Source organism: Vicugna pacos, chromosome 17 (genome assembly GCF_048564905.1).
Source record: "Vicugna pacos chromosome 17, VicPac4, whole genome shotgun sequence".
Taxonomy (NCBI): Eukaryota; Metazoa; Chordata; class Mammalia; order Artiodactyla; family Camelidae; genus Vicugna; species Vicugna pacos.
In genome coordinates this window covers 3,005,609-3,026,916 of record NC_133003.1, presented here as the reverse complement: position 1 = coordinate 3,026,916, position 21,308 = coordinate 3,005,609, and the positions used below count along the sequence as shown (strand labels likewise).

The window sequence follows — 21,308 nt, the reverse complement described above, 5'->3', positions numbered from 1 at the left end:
AGGAAAGGTTGTGCCTTTTCCAGAAGGCTGGCGTCTGACAAGAGTTCATCTAAGAGGCTCCCTGAGCCTGTGGCACCTGAGGGCTGGGGCTGCGGGTGGAGCGGAGGAGACCTGAGTTGATCCGATGGGGCCTGCTGCTACCACAGGCGTGTCTCGGCCTGTTCAGGCTGCAGAATTGCCGCATGGGGGCTGCGTGGCTGAGACGGACGCTTCTCGGTCTGTGGAGGACCGCTGCGGGGGACAGGCTGAGGGGGTGCTGCCGCACCAGGGTGCAGGCTGTCGTGCGGACAGGGCCCTCCGTGGGCGGAGGTTGTGAGTGCCGCGTGCATGGGTGCGGGACCCCCTCCTGGACTCGGCCCTGCTGTTGTGCCCCTGGGGTCTGTTCCCAGATGTGGACGGTTCTCAACTCCCTGAGAAGCCGGGGTGGGCTGGAGCACCAGGAGCATCAGTGGCTGGCCCACCCAGCCACCAGGGGGAGTAGAAGGCACAAAGAAGCTGGGGGACAGAGGAGGGGCTGCCCCGGCAATGGACCTGTAGCTGTCCAGTAGATCAGTTTGAGGCAATTGATGAGCACCGTTGTGGATGTGGGCGGGGCCTTTGGTCCGATGGGACAATCGGGGCTGGTCTGGCATCGGGGTCTTCTGCCAGGTCCTTGGCAGGCGCCCCACTGCTCTGCTCCGGGTGCCGAGCTCTCCGGTTCTGAAACCATATCTACGCAAGATGAGATAAAGGGAGACAGTTTCATGAGGGGCAAGATCTTCCAAGTCGCCTTGCAACCGCCATGCCAGCACCCCTGGTTTGACAGGCTCCGGGCAAAAACACTGCCTTCGGCTAGGCCATGTCCGAGGCTGATGTGACCTTTGCCGGTCCCCAGGTCCTTGCAAAATGAGTTGCAAAGTGAGGGCATCACTGGAAGACTGGCTTCCATGAGAGATCCCTCGTCATCTGGCTAGACTGTTGGGACCCCTCCCAGGCTGTCCGGCACCTCCTCTGCCCTGTTCCCTTCAGGAAATGGATGCCTTCAGGTCAGACACCCACATTCCTCACCCCCGACCCCTCAATGAATCACTCACACTTCCAAAATCTTCATAAGTGCTTGGAAATCTGAACTCCGTGTCTGGGAAATGTAAAATGTCCAAGGGGGAAGCAGGGCGAACAGTGAAGCATTGTCCAAGAGAGATTAGGACATGTTAGTTGGAGTGAGAAGGAAAGGCTCTAGAGTTGCGCCAGCACATGCTATGATGAAGGCTAGGCAGATTGGGGGAGGGGGAAGGGGAATTCTGGGACACAGCAGTGGTCTTTTTCCCTGCTGTGCTCCTGTCCATCATTGATGGCTCCTCTTAACTATATGAACGGGTCGGTTCTCCTGCTCTGACACCGTGGGCTCTTGGCCAGCTCCGTAGGGCGGAGACTGGAACACCCACACCCCTCAGCCTGGATCTCAGGTCCTACCCAGTCCTGGGGAACACAGATATCTCATCCAATGCTGTCGCTACTGGGCGAGCTGTTCTTGAGAAAAAGGCTCATGTTAGCAAGAACTCTTAGGCGAGAATGCAAATCAGGGCGGATACCAGTTCGCACACGTGTCTTGGCCCTGAGCGCGCAACCCCGCCCCCTGGCCGAAGAAGCCGCTCCCCTTGTACGCAGCCCGTCCCTGCCCCCGTGCCCTCCTCGGCCACGCCCTTGGCCCGAGCGCCGGCCCGCCCCCTTATCAGGCAGGCAGGCAGGCAGGAGGCAGTCGTTCCCAGCAGCCCGGGACTCATGTGAGCGCCATTGTCCCTCCTCAGCCTGCCAGCAGCAGTGGCTGCACAGGCAGTGGCGCGGTCCATTTAGCAGGCGCAGCTTGAGCCGAGCGGCGGCCGCGGAGGGGCCAGCCCAGAGCGTTGGCGGCGCCGGTGGCGTCGGCGTCGGTTTCCACGGAGGCGGCATCGGTGGTTGCGGTGGTGGCGGCGGCGGCGGCGGCGAAGGCGACGGTGATGGCGGCGGAGGGGGACACGGTCTCCGACATGGTCCGCGGGCAGGCGTGCGACGTGCGGCCGCCCTAGAGCAACCTCTGGTACATCGGGGAAGGATCCTGAGGCATGATGTCGTGATTGTCCGCACCCCGTGTGCCAGCCTTGCACCCCCGCGTAGCTTCCCACCCGACCTAGGCGTTCGCAGCGGCGGCCTTGGGCTAGGACCCTCGACCCTGATTCCAGCGCAGACACCGACCCCGCCAAGCCGCCCCATCTTCTGCGCGCCAGGAGTCTGGGGCAGGGCCTGGCCGCTCTTGCTGGGGCTTTGCTCCTGCAGCTTCCAGGTCGGCCCTCGCTCAGCGCGGGGAGTCGGGGAGGGGCTCAGGGCGTGGTAGCCGCTCCCCCGTGGGGCCCTTTGTGACCCCTAGGACGGGAACTTGAGCCCCCGCCCCGGGGTGCACCCCTCGCGGCCTTCCCTTGACCACCCCGAGTGAAGCCGCCAATTCCTTCAGATGTTCAAGGCGGTTGCGGCCATCATAAGGAAATTGGTTGTCAGATGCATGTGTGTAGAAACCCGGGATCATCGTCTCGTTTCGGCCCCTCGCTTGTGTTTCCCACTGACGGCTTAGCTTCAGCATCTTCTGAGGTGCCAGTGGTGCACTCCTGAGTAAGCTTCCTTGAAAGCATGAAGTGGCAGCAGTGTTGGTGTGGAAAGATTCAAACCTGAAGTTCCTAAATGGATTCTGCTATGGTACTGTTCGCAGTTCAGGAAGGGTAAGTCAGCAATGCTGTCTTGATTTCTTCAAGAGTCATTTGGTTTTTGACCTCAGTTGACGCTCCCCCCACCACCGCCCCGCTTTGAGCCAGACTCAGCATTCCTAGTAGCACATAGGTATGTAGATGTCTTTGCACAATGACTGTGGGCATTTCCTTCTAAGGCTTTAGGGCTCACTGTGTATGCAGCCCAGATGGAGTTTTTGGAGAAGTAAGTACAGGCTCCCAGGTCTGGCTTGAGATACCTCAGAAGAGTCCGTGGAATGGGGGTGACGGTGTTGTTATTGATTTGTTGTTTTAAGTAGAACCAAGCACCTGTTGTCTTACGTGCTGACGGAGACTTGTGGATTTGGAGGCTCCCTTCCACAACAGCCTTCATGGGAGTCTGTGTCTTGTGTTGAACGAAGGAAGCAAACCATTTGTGAACACTGTATGTCAGATTCTGTGCTTGGTAAGTTATCTCATGTTACCTGAACTTCCACCTGCAGAGAAGAAAGGGCAGAGACAGCTGTCTTTCAGACAAGAAGCTTTTGCAAGGTGAAGCCAGTATTTATTGTCATCCAAATACTCAGACTTGAGATTGGAGGTTGAGATCCTCTTTTGGTTGCTGTAGCCCTTTTGATTGCTCCCTGTTTTCCTTAATTAGTGTTGGCAATAATTTTGGAATTGTAGCCTATTTTACCCTTACAAGCAAATTGATTTCAGAAATGTATTCAAATTTGAATGTTCAAAATTTTAGGAATGCATAGTGGTAATGTTTTACCATGTTTGCTAGATAAGTACAAAGAGAACATATAATGTGTAAGAAAAACTTTTTAATATGTCCTTCCAGTTTGTGTAACCTTTTGTTAATGAATATCCGGACTTGAAAACCATTCTAAGTGAAAGAAGACAAGCATTGATGATCACATATTCTATGAATCCATTGAATTGGAAGTCAAGAATATGCAAAACTCAATTTCATAGACATGAAATCCATCCCAGTTCACAGGTTAGTGGCTCTCCGTTTTCTCTCAGTCCTATTTTTGCTTACAACATCTTCTTTATATGAATATGACCTTCATACTGGTCATATTCCTTAATATGCCATGCATTCATTCTTTATGTATGGCATGTAAGAGTGTATCAGAAACTATTTATCCCTTCTTATAATAATACACATTTGGTTTAGTACATTTTCCGTTAGTATGAATTCACATTTTGAACATTTATGCATGCATCTTTTTTGTAATAATCTGTTGTTTTAACATGTGTGAAGAATATTTGCTAGCAGTGATACTGGGTCATTGTGTCTTAAATACACCTTAACTGCCTTTTGAGTGTTTCCTTTTTTATTACCTTGGTTTCTCTTTGGTTTTTGTGAGTCCATTGTGTGCTTTTGGTCTGTGGTCACCCTGATTCTCAAATACATTAACCCATTTCTCTCTCTGTTGTCTTTAAACAGATGATTACATAATTTCAAACACTTCCTGAAAAGAATGGAAACAAATCCGTATATCCTGGCTTCCCTCTCCCATCCTTAATGATTTTGATGCTGTGTTTTACAACTTTATGTTTATTCTTTTGCAAATTCTTGCCGTTATTGCCTTTCCAATGATGGTTTTCTCATTTCTATGTCATCCTGATTCTTTTCTCATCAGGGTCTAAAATTCTCAATATTTCTTGCAGGGTAAGTTTCTTCTTGCAAGATTGTTTCCGTGTTTGCGTGTCTGTGAAACTTTTGATCTCTCTGGTTATTCTAACTTATTGTCTTGTGGCATAGGTTATGCTAGATTGCACGTTCTTCTCATTCATGGATTTGTCTCTCTCTGTGAAGTCCCTTCTTGGCCTGCAAGGTTTGTGTTGAGAAATCTGCTGAAAGCCTGATGGAGGTTCTCTTATGATTGACTTGTTTTAATTTTGGTGCAATTAGAATCGTTTCTTTATCATGAAATTAGGTCCTTTTCATGACAACATGTCTTGTTTTACGTCTCTTTGTGTTTCTCTTGTTTGGATCCCACTGTGTTTCCTGTATTGGGAGAGCTGATTCTTCAGTTTGGGAAATGTTAGTCTGATTCCTTCAGTTCCCTTTTGAAAACCATTTTCTCCTTTTTTTTTAATCTGGAGCCCCTGTGATTCATAGAATGGCATACTTCTTATTATCTCAGGATTGAAATACATGGCTTCCATTGGTTTTCACTTGCTTCTGTAAGTCATGTTCAGATTGTGTGATTTCCCTTATCCTGTCTTTGTTTTTTTAGCCTTTTTTATTGATTCATAATCATTTTCCAATATCCTGTCAAATTCGAGTGTAGGGCATAATTTTTCAGTTTTACGTGAACATGCATATATTCATTGTCACATTTGTTTTCTCTGTGAGCTAAGACTTTGTATATATTTCCCTGTGCTATACAGTATACAATCTTGTTTATCTATTCTACAATTCTGAAATCCCAGTCTATGTTTTCCCATCCCCCACCCCCTTGGGAACCACAAGTTTATATTCTATGTCTGTGAATGTATTTCTATTTTGTATTTATGCTTTGTTTGTTTGTTTGTTTGTTTGTTTAGATTCCACATATGAGCGATCTCATATGGTATTTTTATTTGTCTTTCTGGCTTACTTCACTTAGAATGACATTCTCCAGGAGCATCCATGTTGCTGGAAATGGCATTATGTTGTCGGTTTTTCAGGCTGAGTAGTATTCCATTGTATAAAAATACCAGTTCTTCATCCAGTCATCTATTGATGGACATTTAAGCTGTTTCCATGTCTTGGCTATTGTATATAATACTGCTATGGATATTGGGGTGCAGGTGTCCTCCTGAAGTAGGTTTCCTTCTGAATATATACCCAGGAGTGGGGTTCCTGGGTCATATGGTAAGTCTATTCCTAGTCCTTTGAGGATTCTCCATACTGTTTTCCACAGTGGCTGCACCAAACTGCAATCCCACAACCAGTATAGGAGGGTTCCCCTTTCTCCACAGCCTCTCCAGCATTTATCATTTGTGGACTTTTGAATGATGGGCATTCTGACTGTTGTGAGGTGATACCTCATTGTAGTTTTGTTCTGCATTTCTCTGATAATTAGCAATATTGAGCATTTTTCATCTGCCTATTGGCCATTTGTATGTCTTCATTGGAAAATTGTTTGTTTAGGTCTTCTGCCCATTTTTGTACTGGGTTGTTTACTTTTTTATTATTAAGATGCATGAGCTATTTATATATTCTGGAAATTAAGCCCTTGTCAGTCTCACTTTTTGCAAATATTTTCTCCCATTCCATAGGTTGTCTTTTTGTTTCACTTATGATTTCCTTCGCTGTGCAAAAGCTTATACATTTAATTAGGTCCCATTTGTTTATATTTGCCTTTATTTCTATTGCTTGAGGAGACGGCCCTAGGAGAACATTGCTGAGATTTGTGTCCAATAATGTTTTGCCTGTATTTTCTTCTAAGAGGTTTATAGTATCTTGTCTTATATTTAGGTCTTTAAGCCATTTTGAGTTTATTTTTGTGTATGGTGTGAGGGAGTATTCTAATTTCTTGATGTGCATGCTGCTGTCCAGTTTTCCCAACACCATTTGCTGAAGAGACTGTCCTTATTCCATTGTATGTTCTTGCCTCCTTTGTCAAAGATTAGTTTACCAAAAGTTTGTGGGCTCATTTCTGGGCTCTCTATTCTGTTCCATTGGTCTATATGTCTGTTTTTGTACCAATACCATGCTGTCTTGATGACTGTAGCTCTGTAGTATTGTCTGAAGTCTGGGAGAGTTATTCCTCCAGCCTCTTTCTTTCTCTTCAGGAATGCTTTGGCAATTCTAGGTCTTTGATTGTTCCATATAAATTTTATTAAGGTTTGTTCTAGTTCTGTGAAATATGCCCTGGGTAATTTGATAAGGATTGCATTAAATCTGTAGATTGTCTTGGGCAGTGTGACCATTTTAACAATATTGATTCTTCCAATCCAAGAGCATGGGATATCTTTCCATTTCTTTAAGTCATCTTTAATTTTCTTAGTCAGTGTTTTGTAGTTCTCCACGTATAAATCTTTCACTTCCTTGGCCAGGTTTATTCCTAAGTATTTATTTTGGGGGATGTAATTTTAAAAGGGATTGTTTCTTTACTTTCTGCTCCTGCTATTTCTTTGTTAGTGTAAAGAGATATAGCTGATTTCTGTAGGTTGATGTTGCATCCTTCTACCTTGCTGAATCCTTTATCAGCTCTAGTAGTTTCTGTGTGGAGCCTTTAGAGATTTTATTTATATAGTATCATGTCATCTGCATGTAATGACAGTTTTACCTCTTCTCTTCTAATTTGGATCCCTTTATTTTTTTTTCTTGTCTAATTGCTATGGCTAGGACTTCTAGTACTATATTGAATAGAAGTGATGAGAATGGGCATCCTTGCCCCTTTCCAGATTTTAGTGGGAAGTCTTTCAGCTTTTCACCTTTGAGTATTATGCTTGCTATAGGTTTTTAATAGGTTTTATTATGTTGAGATATGTTCCCTCTATACCCACTTTGATAAGAGTTTTTATCTTAAATAGGTTTTGAATTTTATCAAATGCTTTTTCTGCATCTATTGAGATGATCATGTGATTTTGTCCTTTCTCTTGTTGATGTGGTGTATCACTTTGATTCATTTGCATATGTTGAACCATCCTTGTGTCCTTGAGATGAACCCAACTTGATAATGATGTATAATTTTTTTATGTGTTTTTGGATTCTGTTTGCTAATATTTTGTTGAGGATTTTCCCCTTTAATTTCTTAATTTGTTTTTTGATTTCTCTTTCTCTTTTCTTCTTGGTGAACATGGCCGGAGGTTTTTTATTTTGTTTAGTCTTTAAAAAAAACCAGCTCTTGATTTGATTGGTTTTTTTTTTATTTTCTATTTTATTTATTTCCTCTCTGATCTTTATTATTTCTTTCCTTTTACTAGCTTTAGGTTTTATTTGTTCTCCTTTTTGTAATTCTTTTAGGTGGTAGGTTATGTTGGTTATTTGAGTTTTTTCTTGTTTTTTGAGGAAGGCCTGTATCACTGATAACTTCCCTCTTAGGACTGCTTTTGCTGCATCTCATAGATCTTATGTGGTTGTGTTTTCATTGTCATTTGTTTTAAGGGATTTTTAAACTTCCTCTTTGATTTTATTGTTGACCCATTTGTTTTTTAGTAGCATGTTGTTTAGTCTCCAGGCAACTGTTTTTTTTCTCACTCTAGTTGTTTTCTAATCTCATGTAGTTGTGATCAGAAAAGATACTTGATGTAATTTCTGTCCTCTTAAATTTGTTGAGGCTTGTTTTGTGACCTAGTGTTTGTTCTAGTCTAAAGAATGTTCCATGTGCACTTGAAAAGAATGTGTGTTCTGGCTTTTCTTTTTCAAATGTAATATCCTGAAAATTTAAATTAGTCTAAATGATCTGTTGTGTCATTTAGTATTCCATTGTGTTACTGGTTTTCTGTCTGGAAGATCTGTCCAGTGATGTTGGTGGGGTATTAAAGTCTCCTACTATTACTGTATTCACCTCAGTTTCTCCCTTTATGTCAGTTAGTATTTGCTTTATATATTTAGCTGCTCCTATATTGGGTGCATATATGTTAATGAGTGTAATATCCTCATCTTGTTGTTCCTTTATCATTAGCTAGTGTCCATCCTCATCTTTCTTTATGCCCTTTGTTTTAAAGTCTGTTTTGTCTGATATGAGTATTGCTACCCCTGCTTTCTTTTCATTTCCGTTTACATGACATATCTTTTTCCATCCTCTCATTTTCAATCAGTGTGACCTTTACCCTAAAGTGAGTGTCTAGTAAGCAGTGTATTTTATATATTTTTTTGTATTGAAGTCTAAGAGCAGCATATTGTAGGCTCTTATTTTATTATCCATCTCCTCCCTTTGCCTATTGATTGGAACATTTAGTTCATTGACATTTTAAGTGGTTATTGATAGATACATATTTATTGCCATTTTAAACCATGTTTTCCTGTTGGTTTTATATTTCTTCCTTGTTTCTTTTTCTTTTGTGGTTTGATGTTTTTCATATTATAGTTGAGTTCTCTTCTTTTGGGTTTTTGTGACTCTATTATATGGTTTTGGTTTGTGGTTACCATGTTTTTCATATATGTTAACCCATTATTATATATACTTGGTTTAGACTGGTCATCATGTTAGCTCAAATACGTTATTAAAAAAAAAGAAAGAATCTGCATTTTATTATTCACCTCGTCCACATTTTGTGATTTGATGTTCTCTTTTACATCTTCATGTTTATCTTTCTGCTGTTCATGGTAGTTATCATTTGCTTTTCTAGTTACAGTTTTCTTTTCTATAGATTCTTTCTTCTTTTCTACTCAGAGAAGACCTTCCAATATTTATTTTAGGATAGGTTTAGTATTGTTGTATTTTAATTTTTAGTTGTCTGAGAAATTATCTGTCTCCCTTAATCTAAATATTAACGTTTCTGGGCATGGTATCCTAGGTTGCAGGTTTTTCTCTGCCAGGACTTTGGATGTACCTTGCCACTCCCTTCTGGCCTGCAACATTTCTGTAGAGAAATCAGCTGATAGCCTTATAGGAGGGGATCCCTTGAAGCTAACTCTTTGTTTTCCTCTTGCTGCCTTTGAATCCTCTCTTTAGCTTTGAATTTTGCCATTTAAATTTTAATATGCCTTAGTTCTCTTTGGGTTCATCTTGCTTGAGACCTTCTCCACTTCCTGTACCTAGATATTTGTTTCCTTCTACAGCGTTAGAAAGTTTTCAGTCATAATTTTTTCAAATATGATTTGACCCCCTTTTCTCTTCTCCTTCTCAGGCCTCTATCATGCATAGATTGGCATGCTTTATATTTTCCCATGGGTCTCTTATATTGCCTTCATCTTTTTTCATTCTTTCTGCTGCAGTCAGTGTCCTGCCCCTCCCTTTGTGTGTGCTTGTTAACTGTGGGGCTCTTTATGGCAGATGCAGGCTCCCTTTCACACTCTCTCAGTTGTGGCCTGTACCACACTCCAGCCCCTTCAGGCTGTCTCCACCCAGCCAACCCCACTTCTCTCCCTGGAGTCTTTCCTCTGAAGCCCAGGTCAGCACCTAGCCACCACACACTAGTGGACATGTGTCTTAGGCTGGAGAATGAGCAAGATGGCACACATCCTCTGTGCTGGGCCCCCTGTTCTGTCTGCTGCATATCGAGGACTGCTCTCTCCTCTGAGCCTCTGAAGTTCCCTTCTGTCCCAGCTAGTCTCCCGACTGGTGAATAGGCTTCCAAAGGTGAGGGAACCTTCCCTCTTCCATAGCTCCCTCCCAGGGGCACAGGTCCCATCCCGATTCTTTTTTTTTTTGTCCCACCCAGTTACATGGTGATCTGTCTCATATGAGAAGTTTTGATTGTATGAGATATTCTGTCAGAGTTAAGCATTCTGTGAGCACTATATTCCAAAAGTAGAAGTGTTTTTGATGTATTTATGTGAGGAGATGAGTTCCACATCCTTCTAGTCTGTCACCCTGATCCAACTGCCCCTTCTTTATACCTTTAGTTGTAGAACATATTTTCTTCTGGATTCGAGTCTTTCTCACCACCAGTCACTCTGTAAGTGCTTGGCATTGTGGTATGCCTGAGGGAGGAGGTGAGCTCAGCACATTTGTACTCTTGCATCTTGGCCACCTACGTCCAGAATTGTTCTGCACATCTATTCCTTAGTGCTAACTTTTCTTTCACCAGACACCACAGACCTTTGCTACTAAACACTTTGCCACACCCATTCTTTTTTGTCCAGTGTTAGCTTGCAGACCCACTTTTTTTGTCATCATGGACTCCATGAACTTTATAGCATATGTGTCAGTGGACCCACTGATGTGACTTCAGCACCAATATTTGTAATGATACTTTAGCCCTTTTACGATATATTCTAATGAGGTTTATGTCCCACAGAAGAAAGAAAGAAGTGGGTATTAAAAACAGAATTTCTCTTTCAGGAAACCTTTGAGAAGGCAAGATTGAGTAGCAGCAGCAGTGGAGCAGGCAGCCTGAAAAGTGAGCTTTCAGAAAGCTCAGATCTGCTCCCTGAGGGCTTCCAGGCCCCCTGTGGGAAGGATGAAGATAGGGCCTGTGACGGAATCTTGTCAGATGATACTTTCAACCTGGAAAATATTGACAAAGGTATTTCTAGTGAAAAGGTTATAGCATGAATGAACCCTTGACTCCCTTCTGTTTCAAGGTTCATTTACTTTTTATTTTTTATTAATGTGCAGATATATATTCAGAGCTCGATGATGAATTGGACATTTTGGATAACTCCAGCATCTCCAGTTCAAGCCCTTTGAAGGAATCTACATTCAGTAAGGCTTCTTTTTCTGTTTGTAGGGTTCCAGAAGGTAGTGGTTTGGGACTGGTACCCAGGAGTCAGGTAGTTGTCACCACACATATAACTGAGTGGTTTGCTTCCTAGGTGCAGTGCACATTAATTAGGACATGTGTGTCTGTTACTCTGACAAAGCCCAGAGGCCAACAGCACTGTGGTCTTCCACTGCCTCCTGTCAAATGAATAGTTTCCTTATTTCTTGCAGCAAATGCAGGTTCTAACTGGGGAGTGGAGATAACTTATTTGGAAACAGACTTAACAACCCAAAGAATAATGGAGGTGACCTTCTATGAGTCTGTTGATAGGAGGTTAGAAACCTGGAGAAGAAATTCGTCTTGGTGTAGACTGTTTCATACAACTTTATTTAAAGTAATGCAAAGGGATGTATTATACTTAAAACTCTAAAGTAAAATAAATGTTTTAATTGTGTAGAATTACAGGAAAATGCTAGGTAAATTCAGTAAAAATGAACCTTTACTCTTAAATTGAAACAGTAAAGAAAATAGTCAAGATACATTTAAATAGAGTATAAAGAATGTTCCTTATAGAAAGATAGGATTCAGTTGACTCAACAAATCTCACCCAACAAATCTGAAACTGAAAGAAAAGACCAGCTAAAATAGTTAATGGAGAGATAAGAATGATTCTTTTAAAGAGTAAGTTGATGGAATATTAAAGAGGATAATTAGAAATACTCTGAAATTGATTAAGTGTAAATAATCCCATCTCATCAGTGACTATACAGCGAACATTTCGTAAAAGAAGGTTTAGGATGTTCTCTCTGAGCATCAGAATAAAAGCCTAAGGACTTTGTTTCATTCTTCATCCCTTTCCAAAATTAATTGTTTCATCAAAATGGAGAATAGATGTTCTGGGTTTTCTGGGACAGTTACGATTTCCAACACCCTGTTCTGTTTTCCCTATAAATTCCAGGCTGCTAAATAAAATATCTTGATTTCCAACTGGGAAAACATAAATATTTTGCAATAAGAATACTCATGCATTTAAACATATGTAGCAAAACCTGGAAGCAATTAATCACTGACTGTTTTGAGATGAACTCAGGGTTGTCCATCCCCAGTAACAAGGACAAGGGGTCAGTGGGGAAGTGAGGAAGGGAAAGCTGGACCCTTAATTTGCATGTGGTTACTTATTGCTGCTTGGCAAGGGATTTAGGATGATTCTGACATAAATACTTTATTGTACTTTGTTAGCTGATAATAATGGAGTTTCTTTGTTTAGCACCTTTTCTTTAGGGATAGACCGTTAAAAAACCTGTCAAGTAAATAGTAATTTGCAACATGATATTTCAGCTGATGCTTTCCTAAGGGAGGACAGTCTTCACAGTAGGTACAGTTGCTTAGAGATTTTTTAAACCAATGAATGAGGAAATAAATAAAACATTTGCAGCAGGAAAATGTGAAGATATTTTTATTTTCTTGTTTCAGGCACTTTAAAGAAAATGTGAAGATATTTTTATTTTCTTGTTTCAGTGCTTCAGGAGGAGAAGGACAATCCCAAACAAAGTAAGTATGTACACACTGAGCTCCTGGAAATATTTTTATTTTTATTTTTTAAATTTTTGTTAAAATTTTATGTTATTGAGTTACAGTCAGTTTACAACATTGTGTGAATTTCCAGTGTAGCGCACAATTTTCAGTTATACATGAACATACATATATTCATTGTCGCATACTTTTTCACCATGAGCTACCCCAAGATCTTGTATATATTTCCCTGTGCTGTACAGTATAATCTTCTCTTGTTTATCTATTCTATATATACCTGTCAGTTTCTGCTTCTAGACTCTGCTGAGCTGAGGTTTTGGTGGCTAGACTGATACCCGATTGCAGAGGCTACCATGGGCGTGCGGTCCTGGAGGCTGTTGAAGCCCACCCTGCCAGAGCTGACTCTACCATGGAGCATACTGGGAGGGGTGCTAAGCTGGGGCTTGGGGCTTGAACTGGCCCTGTTATCCTCAGCCCCTCAGTCAGTCTCACTGAGCTCAGGAAGGAAGGGCAGTTGTGCTTCCTGAGATCATTGGGGCCCTGGCTCCTTACGTCTTGTTTTTCCACATCCCCAGGGTGTAGGACTCACGCTCATGGCAGATGTGTCAGAGGTGGACCGTGTCACAGCCACAACCCAGGTGGCCGGCAGTGGGATGTGGAAGTCGGGAAATGCCATTCCTTTTAGGGATGTGTCCCAGATGTCATTCCCTTCCCTTCTGGTCACTGACCAGGACTTAGTCATGTGAACACATTTAGCTTCAAGGGAGAATGAGGACAGTTGGGGCATTTGGTTCTAAAAGATTTTTATTTTGCAGCAATTTAGCACTATCTGCCACAGTTGTCTCTTGGGCTAAGGACTAAAATGAAACTCTCTGATCTGGCCTTTTGCAAGTCCCTGGTGACCTTCACAAGAGCAATTCAGTGGCCTTAGGTGAGGTTGGTGGGAGCAGAACCCTGACTGGTGGTTTTTGTGAATTGCAGAGGCAGGGGTGAGGAGCAAGTTGGAGAAGGTGAGGTGTGAGCTGGACCGTGACCTGGTGGGGAATGTTTCATGGGAAAGGCCTTCTAGAATCAGGATGACTGTGGGTGAGTGGCCTGAGGGGAGACTGAAGACAGAGGAGAACTGAGCAGCTGGAGCCAGAGAGCAGGCCTGGGAAGGCAGGAGGGACAACACTACATCTGTGTCTGAAGAAAGGGAGGCAAAGTTAACACTCAGCTCAGGAGGCAAAGAAGAGAATGATTACGCTTGGTGGTTTCTATTTATTACGTGAAGTTCCAGGTCTGCTGCCGAGAGGATGATCTAGACTCAGGAGTATGGTCAACTATGAAGAGCCGGTACTGAGGTGGCAGGAGACTAAGCAGGGAGGGGTGGAAGGGCTGCCCGCAGCTCCGGGTCTGCGGCACCAGTGCAGGCCGGGTCCGTGTCAGTGGTGGTGACAGCCCGCAGGCGTGGAGCCGCTGGTGATTCTGGCCGAGGCAGTGGCTGAGGGCTAGTGACAAAAGGCTGAGGCTGTGGATCTGCTTTACCAGTCGGGCTTTGTGGGTGCAGCAGGAGATCCTGACTCGGGCTGACCTGTGTAACGGGCTTCATTAGAAGGCCATGGGGGCTCACAGAATTAGGAACCCACAGAATCAACCTACCAATGGGCAGGAGCCAGGTCGGCCCTGGAAGCCTGTGGAGGAGGCACTCCTGGAAGAATTGTGAAGGCTGTGACACTGGGCCAAACGAGCTCCCAGCTCATTTGTTCCTTCACTCTGTCACCTCTCTTAGGATCCAATGCGAGAGAGTCGGGTCGGCCTGGCTTGGATCAGGCCCTGTCACTGCTGTGGGGAGGGCTGAGTCCATTCAGGTCCCTCCAGGGTCTGTGTGCATGTCGAGCAGTCCAGATAGGGCCACAATCAGTGCTGGGTTCGAGGGTGCTGGGAAAAGCAACGTGGAAATGAACTTCAGGATGGAGAACCTGCCTGGCAAAGTCCCGAGGCCTTCAGTTAGGCGGCAAAGGAAGGCGCACGTGGAAAATCAATTCTGTTGAGTCAAAGATATCACCTCACTGATAACTTTATCTTTTCCAAGTGAAAGTCAGGAAGGGTTAGGGTACAGCCTTTTTATTTCCTAAATCTTTTCCAGTGTTGCTAGTAGCAAAATCCAAAAAATGTATCATAGTGTGTAATATACCAGGTACGTCAGCAAGGAATCCCGTAGGAGCCCACAGTGTTCTTCAGTGGGCCAAGGTGCGGAGAAGCAGTGGTTAGAAGACAGAGAGCAGTGGGAAGAGAGACAGTCCGGCCCCTCAAGGTAACCAGAATAAATGATGGTGGGGACTGGGCCTGGGTTAGAAGATCCCCCATCTCTGGGTCCCCATCCCTGACCCAGCAGCTCTGCTTCCAGTTGCTGCAGACAAGGATGCCACACACAGGAGCCTGGAACATGGGAGCTGTTGCTTGCTCAGCCCAGCAAGTAAGGGGACAGGAGTGGGAGATGTGAGCTTGGCCATGGAGCTGGGGGTCTGATTGGCACCATGGAGTAGCTGTGTCCCCAACTCCGGCACCAGAGTTTCTGTACCTCGACCACATTGTGAGTTCAGTAGACTTCTGTGAGCTGGTCTGTCTGCACGTGAGAGAGGGTTCCATGTCCTCCCCTAAAAGAATTAACAAGTGCACTTTGGAATCTAACTATTCCCTTTTAAGTTTTGTGATTAGTTATATTTTTTAGAACATCTTCAAAAGACTTTTTTCTGTATTATTGGATACTTTACTCAGTAATACAAAGTTGCTTAAGTACATAGAAGAGATAGAAAACAAGTATTTTAGTACAAAAATAAATTATGACATATGAGTGCATTCCCCAGTTAAGAGAAATTTTTATTAAGCTGGAAATTTTCAGTCAGGTGAATTTAGGAATCTTAGCATTGCCAAATAATTCTAGTCCTTTTTAACTGAAAGGATGCATGAAAAGTTGTCTTATTTGCAAGAGTTCAGTTGAAATCCAACCCTTCAAAAACAAAAGAAACATATATAGTATGCATTTCAGAGCTTGAAATAGACTTTAAAAGGTCATCATTGTCTAAACATTTCTAGCAAATTGAATAAACTTGAATTAACAGAAAGTGGAATTGTAATCTGAAGGTCACAGAAACAGGGACACTACAGAGTGGGCTTTAACTTGGGTTAATGACCAAGTCAACAGGGGGAAATGACCCCAGCGTTGAGGCTGAAGAGTCAGAAGGCATGTGCATATGTGAACTAGTGAATAGAATCTGAGCTAAAGCTGCGCCGTGTGTGGGCCAGTGTGACACCCATCACGGAGCACAGGCTGGTTTAAGGCATGCTATCACCTCTCAGGGAACTCACAGTGTAGGGGAGACACAGGCAGACTTGACAAGAAAATACATGGCAAGAGATAGCCTACAATTCATACCAAATAAGAGGAGAGAATGTGAGTAACTTTTTGACTTCCTTCCAGGTTACCCCCAGAGCTTCTATGAATTAAAAGGAGACCACTCCAACATACATTTATAATTCTTTAAAAGGCATTAAATAAGGCTGAAGTTATTTGCAAACTAATTTATTTAGAATTATCCTGGGTTTCTTGGTTTATTGGTATAAAACATAAACCCCTCCCGCACTGTATTTAAAAGCTAAATGTAAAGTTAGAATCCGAAAGAAGATGGCAGAGTTACAAAATATAATAAAGATAAATGGAAAATAAAGCCTGTGGATACTTTTGGCTTTTTTGTGCCATGCATTCAGTGGGAAATCAGTTATGACGAGACCCAAGAGGAGCCTCATTGGCCCCTAGGACAAGGGAGTTGGTCCCAATGAGAAGAAGCCACAGAGAGGAGCACACTTGATCTGAGCACAAATTCCAGGATTTAGAATTCAGTCTTGATTCAGGCTGAACAGTATAGAGAGAAAATGTAAGCATATATGCTCAGCTTCGGTCATCTCAGATACCAGGAGCTAGATTTAAGCCAATTGCCTGCTAAAGAACCAAGACACCTCCCTAGCCACTTGAGATAGACTCTCTTGAGCAAATGGACCAGGCAAATGCATACAACATTAGCAGATGGAACTAGGAAGGGGAACTCCTGCCTCCTCCGGGAAGTACTGGATTCTCAAGGCTGATGAAAGAAAAATTGATATTGAACTGGAAGGCACCCTGGTGATGCGATCCAAGACATTGTCAGTTGGTAAAATTTTTTCAGGAATTTAATTAATGGCAAGGCCTGGAAAGAGGCTCCATCTCTTAGAAGTCCATATTCCTTCTATGAACTATTTAGCAGAAGTCACTTGAAACCAGAAAATGATTTCTTTGGGCTCCTTTTCTTGACAGCCTCCTCCCAGATCTCAACTCTTCATCCCTAAATCTCCAAAAGTACTGGAAGCCATACGCAAAGCTGAGGTGTCGAATCAGTGGCAAGTGCCCCATTCCTTGGCTCTGGAATTGCAGCCTTTCACTCATTCAAAGCAGAGTCTCCAATCTCCATTCCCAGGGCTTCATGTACTAAGTCTCCTGTATCAGGATGTCATGTAGCAGCCATTCCCAGAAGACCTGGAGGTGTCAGTGTAGCTTTCCTAATAGTATATGAGTAGCCTGTGGAGAACTTCCAGGTCACCCACGTTTCCTGACAATAAACAGGTCATTCAGTATTCACTCAGGATAATTTGCTTTTAGTTATGCCTTTGGTTTGCAAGAACAGAGATATGATTTTACATCTTTATTCTTCACATGTGATTGCAGAGTTGTAAATAGTGTCCCTTGGGATACTCCTACAGATTTTTATCAATTTGAGTTGTCACCAAGTAGCTGATTTAATTACAGTCACTCATACTCTCTTGAGGGCTAACTGGTTAGCACTCCTAAAGATGCAGAACTGTAAGATAACTTCATCTCCCTTACATTGAAGTTCCATCCATTAAGTAACAAAAGGCAGATGAAAATTAACTTAATGGTATGCTTCTCATAATATTGCTTTTAATGAATGCATGCAGATCTTGTGATGGTCTTTTTGAATAAATTTTTTGAATGAGAATGGGAGAAATTACTTGGTTTCAACAACTTCAAAGAGGTAAAATTCACACAAAATAAACTGCGCTTATTTAAAGTGTGAAAATAGATGTTCTGAGCATGCACATCCTGTGAAATCACGATTAAAATAGTGAACATATCCATCCAACAGTGTCCTGGTGCACATTTGTCCCCTTTGCTCCTGCTCCTCACCCCCCACCCCAGGCAATCACTGGTCTGCTTGCTGCACTGTGGATTGGTTTGTGTTTTATAATTTAATATACATGAAATTATATAGTACATACTGTCATTTGTCTGGACTTTTTGCAGTCAGGGTGATTATTTCAAAATCTGTCTATATTGTTTTGTGTATGAACAGTTCATTCCTTTTCACTGTTAAGTATTAGTCCATTGTGTGGATATACCATGGGTTGTTTATCCATTCATCTGTTAATGGACATTTGAGTTCCAGTATTTGGCTATTACACATAAAGCTGCTATGAACCTTTGTGTTTGTATGGACATACACTTTTTTTCCTTTGGGGTAAATACCTATTAGTGAAATGGCTGGGTCATATGTAGGTGTATGCTTAACTTTTTAAGAAACTCAAAGTATTTTCTAAAGTGGTTGTAGCATTTTTACATTCCCAGTTTGAGAGATTTGAACTCACATGTTGAAGTTAATTATAGTATTTGTGGAAATCGTCTCTTATTTTGATATGTACATCTCCAAAATTAGAAGAAGTCAAGAAGGAAAATGGAATTGACTTTTCATGGTCAAAGTCTTAATGAGCACAAAATATTATCTATTTTACAATAATTATGTGGAATAAATATCCTTATTGTTAATGTTTACTTGATTTTTTATTTGCATATAGACAGAGTTAACCAAAAGCTGAGTTGATGTCTGTGTCATGAAAAAAGTTCTTGAAAGTTCAACAATTAGGATGGTCTTTGAAATTTACAACTTTCATCATTTTCAATGATCTAAATGATGTAAAATTTCCTGCCTCAGTTTGCTAGGGGAAAATTACAAATGGGCTTTGTCTTTATCAGTTTCTGTCTGGGTTTTATAGTCTCACTTAGTTGATATATGTGTTGATAGTTCTAATTCAGTGTATCATAGCACTTTATTTCAATTTACAAGAAATTATTCTACAGAGTAAAATTTGGTAATACACACAGAGGCTGCAGCCTCTTTAATACATGCACTCAAGTCCCAGTAAGCTTTGGTCACTGTATTATGATCCTCTTAAGAACATCAGTTGATTCATCAATTAGTGTTTATTACCATGTGCTGGCAGAAAGCAGACTATGGCTGGCCCATCTTTGCATTCCCCAGGTCACAAATAATTGTCATTTAATAGATAAATGACTGTTATCTTAGCGTAAATTCTGTGTCTCTCTCTGTAATATGACTAAAACCTTACCTACTGGCTTAAACCTACAGCCTTTGCCATAGTCACAGATTAAGACCTTTTTAAAGTTCCTGTTGCTCAGGCAATAAGATTTTTCCATGCATGTTTGCATCCTGTTGCCAAGGCAACAGTGTAGCACAGGCAGGCTGGTTTTAGACATGGGATAGTTGGGGTATCAGAGATGCCTGCGGTTCACAGCTTCTTTGATAAATCAGGGTATGCATAACCGTATTCAAAGATGTGACCCTGACTCCAGGCTTTGTGTATAAAGATGATTGTGAACGTTTGTGACCATCCAGTATCATACATGTGACTCGAAAGAGCTTGTGTAACCTCAGGACCTTGGGATCTGGCTTCTCGGTAGCAGAATCGTGCTTATTTTGACTTGATGCTGTTCTCTCCCCTCAACTCCTTTTTCAGAGCCCAGATCTAGTTTCATTTAAGTTGAATAAATACTTGCCAGAATTGTCTTGGCCTATCCGCCAATGTCACAATCAAGCAGTTTTACAAAAACAATTTACTGTCAGTAAGACCGTTGTATTCCTTTTCTGTGACAGTTCTAAAATTCCCTGGCTTATTGCGTATTAGTTTCTAGCTGTCAGTGGAGGACAGGTGGAGAGCCACAGAAGTGCCATACCCCTTCCTGTAGTGGTACCAGGTCCATTAAAGTTATAGGTGGATAAGAGGCCCTTACTGAGCCGGAGAAGGCAACTCTCCATAGTGTCACTTCTTCACACGCGACATGTTTATGAGCATCAAAACCTGAAAGAGACTCTGCTGCTGTAAAATCCTAGTTAGCTTAGATGGTGCAGTTGCATCATCTTAATGTGTAAGCCACGTCTCTCATTTCATAAGGTTAAATGTCTCTTCTTTTTATCAGCGTTAGTGTGTTGACTGCTTTACAAGATTGAATTAAATGATGTGCTGCACTCACAATGCATGTGAAAATATTTCCTTGGTTCAGAGAGATATTTGAAAGAATTTATGAGGTATCAAGTTCTAGATTCCATCTCCTTCATGACCAATACTCCCCTGACAAGATAATTATCCAGATAATCTACCTCCCATTGAAACAATCTTTGCAAACTTGGTTATAAACATTACAAAGGTAGTACCTCCAATTGCCACCTTACATGGAGTGGTCTGGGGTGGGAGTCGTAGGCTAACACTCATAGTCAGGGCTTCAGTTTCTGGTGTGGCTTATGAATTCTGCATAAATTCGCACCATGGCTGAGGAGAGTTGGAAGTGATGACCTTTCAGAATTTTTTTAACCTTCCATTTCTCTGAAATTCTGTTTTATCAGTCTGAAGTGCTATTGGTCAATGTCCATTTCAGAGGACACAATCTTCATTATGATAAGCTTTTTCACAATAAAACGTTTCTGGAATGTCCTCTTTGTGTTAAACCATTTCTATATTTTCTAGCTTGCATTGTCATGGAAACTACCCTCTACAGCCGTAATGTTATATTGGACATAAACATTCAATCTGGTCCAGTCTAGAGGCAGACTGTCCTCAGGCTGTGCATAATTTCCATCTTTTGTCCACCCTTGTGGACCAAACAACTTTATCGTTAAAAGTTGTCCTTTCTGATTAAGAGTTTGATCTATTTTGAAATTACAGATAACTGTTTTCTTGTGATCTGTGATATAATTCCCAGAGATATGAACAGTTTTTCTGCTCGACCTGTGCAATCTTGTAACTTCCAAGATTATAGAAACTATTTCTTTTCACCATCCCATCTCCAGTGTCTAGCACACTGCCTACACACAGTGGGCGCTTACTAAATATTTTTGAATGAATGAATATGTGATAGTTATTTTTAAAGATTCCCTGAAGTTTCTTAAATAGTAACTTAGAATTCTATGAAGGGGCAGCAAAGTTGAAAGCAACTCAGCCTAGCCAGAGAGGTCTATTTCACACATACCCAGTAGCACATTTTTTCTTAAACAAAGTATCTTTTTAAGTGAAGTACACTTGATTTACAATATTGTGTTAGTTTCAGCTGTATGGCATAGTGATTCAGTATTTTTGTAGGTTGTACTACTTCTCAAGTTATTGCAAGATAATATCTGTAATTCCCTGTGCTATACAATATGTCCTTATTGTTTATTTTATACATAGAGTTTTGTATCTCTTAATTCCATTCCCTTAATTTACCTCTCCCCCTTCTTTTTCCCCTTTGGTAACCACTAGTATGTTTTCCATATGTGTGAGTCTGTTTCTGTTTTACATAAATGTTTATATTATATTTTAGATCCCACGTAAAAGGATAGCATACAGTATTTGTCCCTCTGTATCTGACTTATTTCA

The 21,308-nt window shown here is 42.1% G+C and overlaps 1 protein-coding gene across 1 annotated transcript in view; it reads left to right on the top strand.

The window, feature by feature from the left end:
- The first annotated feature begins 1,525 nt into the window (after window positions 1-1,525).
- The window catches only part of LOC140686644 (serine/threonine-protein kinase Nek10-like), a 60,097-nt gene continuing 40,314 nt past the window's right edge, over window positions 1,526-21,308 (top strand). The window contains 4 exon segments of the mRNA XM_072940847.1: window positions 1,526-2,299; window positions 10,676-10,859; window positions 10,952-11,038; window positions 12,521-12,587. Of these exon segments, the coding sequence (XP_072796948.1) occupies window positions 1,526-2,299; window positions 10,676-10,859; window positions 10,952-11,038; window positions 12,521-12,587 (1,112 nt within the window).